This window comes from Schistocerca serialis, chromosome 2, assembly GCF_023864345.2.
Source record: "Schistocerca serialis cubense isolate TAMUIC-IGC-003099 chromosome 2, iqSchSeri2.2, whole genome shotgun sequence".
Classification (NCBI taxonomy): Eukaryota; Metazoa; Arthropoda; class Insecta; order Orthoptera; family Acrididae; genus Schistocerca; species Schistocerca serialis.
The window spans coordinates 1,052,190,942-1,052,200,552 of NC_064639.1; the positions used below are offsets into that span (position 1 = coordinate 1,052,190,942).

The 9,611-nt window shown below is 41.1% G+C and overlaps 1 protein-coding gene across 1 annotated transcript in view; it reads right to left on the bottom strand.

The window, feature by feature from the left end:
- The window catches only part of LOC126458494 (NADH dehydrogenase [ubiquinone] flavoprotein 1, mitochondrial), a 43,294-nt gene extending 39,720 nt beyond the window's left edge, over nt 1–3,574 (bottom strand). The window contains exons 1-2 of the mRNA XM_050095589.1: nt 3,420–3,574; nt 2,166–2,236 (exon numbers count right to left, since the gene is read on the bottom strand). Of these exons, the coding sequence (XP_049951546.1) occupies nt 2,166–2,236; nt 3,420–3,468 (120 nt within the window). The 5' untranslated portion in view covers nt 3,469–3,574. The remainder of the gene's footprint in view (nt 1–2,165; nt 2,237–3,419) is intronic.
- Nucleotides 3,575–9,611: the final 6,037 nt, after the last annotated feature.

Here is a 9,611-nt window from a genome sequence, read left to right on the forward strand (position 1 = left end):
TACGGCTCACTGTGCTCAGCATTCTGGGCACCAAGTTGGCTGTGACAATCACGACTCTCACCTCAGAGCTGGTAGCCAGTGGCAAGTCTGTGAAGGCATCTTACACTGTAGCCACAGATGTCCTAGTTGCACAGCAGCAGGTTGTGCCACCCAAGGAGATGAATCCGCGACTGGTGGCAGCGGCACTGCATCATAGTTATGGCGCTGACTGAGGCTGCGCTCGTAGAACTCGTGGGGACAACTGACACACCGTAGATGCCATGCATGGCCCTACCTTGCCAATGACCTACTTAACTAGGTCAGGGATTTAAATGCATTTGTCTGGCACTGGCTATGCTATTGGAGCCATATTTCTATGTCTGAGTCCTAGTTATGGCTGGGCTATGTCTGAGTCCTAGGTAGTTACTGGTCATTTGGCACGATATCAAGAGAGTAGCAATACTCATCTTTAAGATCATGTAGTTTTTGCATTTATTTTCTCCCATGTGGTGTGCTGTAATGCACAATGTCTTTTTGCTCACTGACTGGTACCACTTTTCATTTATACTACAACTTACCTTGTAGCAAGTAGAGTTTTTAAGCCTTACTGTTTCCAGAGCACCCTGCAACTTACTTGCATGTCTGGAAGAATAGACAGTACTAATGATCGCAAACCACACAAAATTAATTCAAAATAAATCTGCTGATTGCAAATATCTTCAAGTCAGCTGTATTATATACAGACATACTACCTGTTGGTTGACTAAAAACTTCAGCTATCCACACATGTCTACTGGACCAACCCAATAGGTAGTATCCCTACACCTAACACAGCCAATGCCAAGATATTCATAGTCAGAAAACCTATTTCAGACTGACTTCATATGGCTGTCCATTGTCAATGTCTATTCTTCCCAACACGAAAGTAAGTAGTAAGTAATATACACCACAGGAGGGGTGGGGGGTGTCCTGGGTGCAAATGATAGTAACATCATTGGTCAAGACTCTCTCACCACAGTCTCATTCCCACTGGTGTGGGAGTCCAGAGTAACGGTACGAACATCAGGCCGTGAATATATGCGACTATGACACAAAAATGGAGACATTGTGACTTACGGAAGTTTGAAATGTCCAATAAAACACCCTCAACCATCTCACTTTCCAATTTTATATTAGTTTTGCTATCAGTTTCAGCATTACGTTATGCCATCTGACCAACTGTAGGAAGATCTCACCTCTTGTGCAGTCAAAATAGGGGCCATGTAACACAGAGGTTGGTAGCAAAAGTAATATAAAATTGGAAATTTAGATATGTGAAGGTATTTTGATTTGACACTTTATACTGAACAGCTGATGTCCCACAAACATTCAGTGTAAAAATGGACTTGCAGAGATTATGGAAGTTTGGGTCAGTCCAGGAAGTTTGCACAGATAGCTTAAGTGGTTAAGGCAACCGCTAACAATAAGTGGGAAATCTCAGTTTGAATCCCAGTTTGGCATAAACTTTCACACATCACTAACTGGTAGTATATCTGCACCTAATCCAGTTGATACCCTACGACTATCAGGAAACCATGGAATAAACTAACTTCTTTGAACAAAAATTAGTCCATGTAGAGATTTATAATTATGGGAACATCTAATTTCTCCATATATCTCTGATCAGTGTGGGCAACCCAACTAACATATGTACCATATATAATTTCCAGAAATAACAGAAGAAAGCTCCTTCAGAAGTGTGTGTTTCTCAAGCTTGAAGGAAACCAGAACAAAAGTATGAGCAATTTCAATGCTCATGGGCAGAGTAAGCAAGCATTAGTTCCCTACACGATGGTATAATTTTGAAGTGTAAAACATATGTCAAGTCTAAATGGGTCATACATTGATACAGAATCCTGGATGGAGGCACAAATAATGGTGTAAGTAATGAACAATTTGTCACACACAGTAAGCTTTGAGCAAGGTTGGCATATAGGCACATACACGTTATAGCATATTGAAAATAAAAGCTTAGTTTACAAACATCATACACCAACTTTCAAACTGAAAGGTATTTTAGTTAATGTAAAAATATATCAATGAGGAAAAAAACTGTAAAGTTGAAGTAAAGTATTTTCATTCTACCTTACAGTAAGAAAACTATATACGACATGTCATGGTCTTTCCCTTTTCTTTCCTTTACCTACCTTTGTTGGTGGAGTGGCTGTGGTGGTGTTGTGCCTGACTGGCACATTGTTAACAACTGATGCAGTACAACCTGCAAAACAAACAGAACTCTTACACCAATGAAGGTATGTATTCAATCATTTTCAGAGGGTGTCTTGATGTTCTGATACCACTCAATGCCACAGACTTGGCAGCAACAATGCTTAACAATAAATTCTTATGAATGAATAACTTTATTTGAATCTGCTACCGCTGAGTGAGCATCACAGCATAAATATGTGTTAGTGATCTCTATTATGCAGACAAGTGTCATTAACTGCACAAGAAAAACTCAGCAGCTACTTGGACCAAGTAAAATCCTATTGGCCTCATATCATTCAAGGAAACCATAAAATAAATCATAATGACCTGATGGGGGAGTTTAACCTCACATCTCTTAAGTAGGTCAAATATCTTAGTCGTACCATCTTAATAGATTGGCAGAGTAGACTGACCAAATAGTATTTGTTTGCTGCATTTGCAGTGTATCATCAAACATTTAAAACCCAAATAGTAAATAAAGAATGACCATTTCCCACTTTTTATTTTAATCACTTGTATTGTTTCCCCTCAGTTAAAGTTTGAGTTTCGAACTTCAAATTTTCTACTGTTGCTCATGTACTACACTTACGAGTCTATGGCAAGTAATCAGCTTTGTCCCTATCAGTTTAATATACCACAAGATGTCAAAATCCGGTAACTTCATTTTTATTCTGGTGCATACTTTGTTAACAATGTTTTTATCGCACATAAAATAAAACAATTCTGATAAAATTTGACGGATAAATTAGGAGTAGGCCTACATCAGTTACAGAATCGTTTCTGTATCGTAAAAGGCGAGCACACATAATGTGTTACATGTCCTGATGACAGTAACAAGATTAAATGGAGCATGAACTCGGCTGGTGGCATATAAAATATGGACTGGTGAATTACAATTTGTTACTGCAAAAGAAGATAAATATTGCCACTACAGATGAATGGTTTATAATAGCATGAGGACTATTATGTAACCCCTTCAAAAATTTCACTGTTCGCGTTCTTCAACTATATTAACAAGGAAAGTCAACAGTTGAAGCGATTACCAGAAGCATTTAATGCTCACTAGTAGGAGTATAGTGAAAATAATCCTAATTAGAATAACACCTTTTTCACGTAATTAACAGCTGTATCGCGTTTAAACTGATTCAATGATATTACAGAGCAAAAGTGAGGCTTAAGTAGAAGTATCTTACCTACACTACCCCGAAATACCTGCTGCCACCTAACTATTGCTCCAGCCATAGTCCCTCCCCAAATACAATTAAAATTAAAACACAGACAGTATTTTAAACACACAAACAAGGTACTCCGTATAGTTGCGCTTAAGGTTGGCAGGACGGCTGCAAAGTTCGATATATCGATATTTACAATGAAGTTCGACTACTGAGATTTTTGCATAATAAACCAATGAGCAATTACTGAAACAAAAATCAGACCTAGACTAGAAACGAGTGATTCATAGAGTACACTGTTATTAATTCTGCAAGTAAGTTAGTTACGTCAATCATACGTGAACGGCGAAGTGATAATATTCTATGACTGTATATAATATAAAGTGTTGTGAAACCCGCCGCGAAAACTAAAAACATCGTACAAGGCGCCGACTTGAAAGCTAAAATGCTGCGTGGCAATGATTTCATAGTTTGTGTAAGTGGTGCGAATGATGTGGGAAGCAACGAAGCTGGTGTCTGCATTGAAGCTTTGAAGAATTCTCTTGAAGAAAATAAGCAGATAAACACGATTGTCGCTACTGTCCCGTATTGTTACGATCTGATGAAAATCTGGTGCGTTAGCAAGGGAGTAAGAAGAACAAATATTACAATTAAGGCATTATGTTCAAACTATGGAAATTGTTCAATTCTAGGCATAGGAACGATGGATAGAGATCAACACACTAAACACGGATTTCATTTGAATTATGCAGATAACATTATTTGTGTGAAAAATTAAATCAAAAAATAAAAGAAAAGATTGAACTGAAAAGCCTTATAGATAAAAACAGATCGTTCACAAGCGAAAGTAGTCCTACAGAGACATTTTTAGAGGAAAACAGCGTTCACCATGTATATGTGAATGCGAAGTACTTGACAACAACATCGTAAATGACAGTTAACTAAAAATAATATCACAAAACGTCCAATGTATTACCAAGAAAATAGAACAAATTGTCGAATTTCTAAGTGTTAGTTGACTTCATATTTATTTTGTGAATTAACTAGGGTGCAAAACTGAAGAAACGTGTAGCATTGATTTAAGTAATCATAAAACGGTCAGTGTCTATTGTGGGAAACAACAAAAAGATGGGGGTTTTGGTATTTGTGCCAAAAATAATGTCCAGTGGGAAAAAATTGATTGGGTAGACAAACTTGCATGTGAGATGTTTTTTGAAATACCTGCAATAAGAATAAAGCTTAGAAATAGCAGTTTAATAACAGCTAGTCTGTACAGATCTCCTAACAGTAACTTACAAGAATTTTTCTGTCATTTAGAGGAACGTGTTGACAAACTCTCACCTAAAAAAAAAAACAGACTATAATAGTAGGCCATGTGAACATAAACTCCTTAACTAATAGTATAAATAATCTTAAATATATTTATTTTTACAGTTCTATAATTATACTCATGTGAATTCAATGCCAACAAGAATTACATATGACTCTCAGACATGAATTGACCATGTTATTACAAACTTAAGAAAGGAAGACCTTGTAGTTAGAACTGTTGAGAATCACATTTCAGAGCATAGTGCATTAGTCCTAGAGCTTCTTAAAGACGAAGAAATAGTAGCTGATGGGGACCTATTTACCTACGAAAGAAAACTTGACTATCATACATTGAAGGAAACCCTGACACATGGCACCACGTAGGCCTATATGAAATAGAAGATATTAATGAAAAGTGGGATAAATGTTGTATAACTTGACTATCATACTTTAAAGGAAACCTTGACACACATAAATTGGCATCATGTAGGCCTATATGTAATCTAAGATATCAAGAAAAGTGGGATAAATGTTGTATAACATTAACTCACTGCCTTATCAAGCGTGCCCAGTGGTTAAAATACTAAAGAAAACTGCCAGTTCAGTAATCTTGAACTTCCCCCTAACATGATAAAATTAAAGGAAGTAATGAAGGCTTTATATATTCTTTTTAGAGACACCAAACTGCAGTACTTCCAATCTAAATACAAATCCTGTAGAAAAACCTACAGGGAAGCACTTAAAACATTGAAAGCACAGATGTATGCTGAACAGATAAGCCAACCTAGTAATGCTATCAAAACAATGTGGAGTATAGTAAATAAGGAAAGAGGGGGGGAGTGACAATGCAGTTTTGCAATAACATAATAATAAGTGACAATGAAAAATTGCTGAGTGACCTAAAGGAATATGTGAGAGATTCATAGAGCAGTTTAGTAAGATGAGTAGGGAGGACCCACCACAGATGGTAAATCCCAGTAATTTCAGTAATTCATTCTTCCTAAGGTGTGTTACAGAATTGGAAATTCTGAAAACCATGCATACAACCACTTGAAGTTGGAACTGATCCGCCATGGTTCTGCATCTCAAGAGGAATGTATTAGGCAGATAATGACCCAAGAGGATATCGGCGACCAAAGAGCGTCACAGTACCTGCTGCATCTTAGAGGCAAAATCGATGCAGGTCCCGTACGCAATCAGCTGTTGCATACGATCTGGAACACTTGCTTGCCTCCTTCCATCAAGGCGATTATTGTGACGCAGTGAGAGATGTCATTAGACGACGTGGCAAAATTGGCCAAAAACTACTGAACGCCAAATTGCCCGAACACATTACAGAATCAACTGCACAGAGCGCGAGTACAAGCAACATGGTAGGGTGCGCTGAGTAGTGGCGAAAGTTGATCAGCTGACGCAACAGATTAGCCAGCTGGTAGCGTGTTGCAGCTCCAGTGGAGACGCATCCGGAAAATGGATAGAAGGTGCTCTCTGAGCAGGTCTGTGTGTCACTCGCCTGCACTGACACCTGATAAACAGAAGGACGACTGCTGGTACCATTGGCATTTTTGAGAATGTGCGCAATGCTGGACCAAGCTCTGCGCATACTCTTACACCAGCAGCAATCGACCACAGGTGCTTTGTCAGATTGCCGGCCAACGTCACAAGGGCTATTCATCAGCAATCGATGCAATGGATGCAATGGCTATAAGTACTTGATAGATACTGGCCCACATATACTGCTACATTGGTACTGACTGTGTACAACATTCTGGCTGGTGGCTGCGAACAACTCGCCTATGTCCACACACGCTCTGCACAGAACAGAGCTGTATATCGACCTCCACCATGCCTTCCCATGGAATTTCATTGTGGCAGATGTGGATGAACCAATTACAGGAGCGTATTTCTTGGTGTACTATAACCTTTTTGCCAGACAAGTCCACTGCTGGCAATTGAAGTTCAAGAGCCACTGACAGCGTAGTTGGTGGGCCTGAAGGCTAAAGGCAACTTTGCAATTACCTGGATAGACAATATGATTGTGACGTTTGAGAAGTGTAAACAAACGATAAGTGGATGCAGTGTTGTTGCCACATCCTGAGGTGAATGAATGCACTCTTGGCTGTGGTAGTAGATGTGACTCAGATGGCAATAGGTGAAGCACTTCAACAATGTGTCGAAGAGACATGGCAGCCACTAGTTTTCTTTTCTAAAAAGCTGATGGCCTCACAGAAGAAATGAAACACGTGTGACAGAGAACGACTGGAGATATATGGTGCCATCAAGTACTTCTGCCCTCATGTCGAAGTTCGTACCTTCACAATATTTACTGACCACAAGCTGCTGGCATTCGTTTTCTGGAAAAGTAACCTGAGCTGCTCGCTGAGATACGACAATCAGTTGCTGCATTAACCCAATTCACTACAGATGTTCAGCGCGTCTCAGGTATGGACAACATTGTGGTAGACTGCCCCTCTTGCGTCAGAAGATTCTCTACAATGGACTATACAGCACTCGCGGAAGCACAGAGGTCGGAACAAGAGCTTCAAGACCTGGTACAAGACACAGTTTGTGGACATTCCTGGCACCAGCGAATAGCTGTATTGCGATGTGTCTACAGCCAAACTATGTCCATACCTGCCTCCAGACTTCCATAAGCAAGCGTTCGAATTCGCTTGCACAACCTTAGCGAGGTCTATTCTCTGTCTAGTTCTAGCTCACTTCATGTGGATAGGGGCGAAGAAGGACTGCAGACAGTTGACGAAGTGCTGTCTACAGTCCAACATAGTGAATTTAACAAATGGCTCTGAGCACTATGGGACTTAACATCTGAGGTCATTAGACCCCTAGAACTTACAACTACTTAAACCTAACTAACCTAAGGACATCACACACATCCATGCCCGAGGCAGGATTCGAATCTGCGACCACAGCAGTCGCGCGGTTCCGGACTGAAGCACCTAGAACCGCTCGGGAGGTTAACAGGCACATTCATGCGCCATTAGGTAATTTCCCCATCACAATGTGCTTTAGTCATGTCCAGATCAATATCGTCAGACTGCTACAGCCCTCAAACAGCCAGCGTTACCTGCTCACCATTGTTGACAGATTCACTCGTTGGCCTGAAGAAATTCTGATAGACAATGTTTCGGCTGAAACGTTGGTACTGGCTGTGTAACACACTGAATATTGCAGTTTGGATGGCCTCTCCATGTCGGAAATGATAGAGGGAGACAATTTGAGTCCGAGTTGTTCGCAAAACTGGCAGCACACTGTTGTATGAGCCATCATCGAATGACCAGCTACCACCTTGCCAACAACAAAATAGTGGAATCATGGCACTGCACCCTAAAAGTGGCCCTGCTGTGCCATGCAGTTGGGTGGACTGAGGCTCTGTGAATCGTCCTCCTCGGAACGAGACGAGACCTGGGTGGTTCCTCCTCAGAGCTAGTGTACGGAGAAACACTGAGACTACCCTGTGATTTTGTAGAAGCCGGCCTCTGACAAGAGATCGAACCATCTACGCTTGTTGAGCGTCTTAGAGAGCACATAAAGAAAACATGCCCTCCCACAGCCATCCAGACATGGCACCAATTCGCTATTTACGTACAAGGACTGCGGATCATGCTTACACATGATGCTACATAGCGACAGCATCAGCCTTGCTCTCCAGATGTCCTACACTGATCCACATCAGGTTATCAGCAGAGGAGACTGCACCATGGACATTCTCTTCAATGAAATGCATACCACAGTCACTGTAGACAGAGCGAATCTGTCTTACATGTTCCAAGAGCCACCGTCACTTGTGGGCCAACAACCACAGCCTTCTCCACTGCCTGCTCCAGTGCTCACCTATGCACCAGAAGTGACCCGAACAACTGCACTGCTTCACCAGCAGTTTCTGTACCACACTGCACCACGAGATTTGGCACTCATGTGCACTTCCCGGCGCGCTTTCTAAATTGCGCTCTCCTCCCAGTGAGGGGGCTGTTGTGGCGACCGCAGCCATCATCTGGTGCATGTTGCGTTAGTGCGCGAGTGACAATCTGAGTGCAAGTATCAATTTCCGCACGTGCACCAAGTAGTTTCACGCGTTTCGCTGGGGGTGCTGTGTTTTGTTCTCAGGATGAGCAAAGGTTTTATTCCTTGTTTTGTTACTTTTGCTATGTTGGTTATTCTATGTTTTTTACCTTTAGTCTTTATGGGTTCCTATGTACCATGTACCTAGTAACACAAGTAAATAATGAGCTCACTAAGTGCAGCTGATCTGTTCTCACATTCCTAGTCTTGTGAGCCCAGTATTTAGCAATCATCTTCATAAATTCTGTACCCTTCTCTCCCTCCCCCCTCTAGCACCACCCCTTCCCCCCTTCTCCCTCATATCCCTACTACTGGCAGATCCTCCCAGTTTGTCCTTCACCATCGGTATGGTATGTCAGCGTTGTGTTTGGTGCCATTCCCCAGTGACGTCAAGTGCTGTGGTGTTAATTGAGTGCTTGACTTGTACATAGTTTTGCTGTGCATGATTGTTCTGTGCTACGCCGCCCATTGCATGGCTGTTTTAATCATTCTGCTACTTTTGTGCTCCGGCCGTACTTCGCCTTGTGTTCTTTTAATCCTTACCGTGTGTGGTTTTTTGTGTTAACTACTTTTTTAGATTTTTGTCTCTATTTTTACAGTCACCCCCTTTTTGTATGCTCTCTTCCATTGTGTTCCCCCTTTTTATATCTCTGTTCCGCCATATTTTCTCCTTTATGTTGTTTTAAATGTCTTCCTGTTATATACTTAATGTCTGTCGGCTGAAGAGCAGCGCCTATACTGCTGCCAGCCCACCCCAGATGGGGAATTGAAATACAATAAAGAAAAAACTGTATTTAGCAGTCTACAATCAAATAAAGTTCC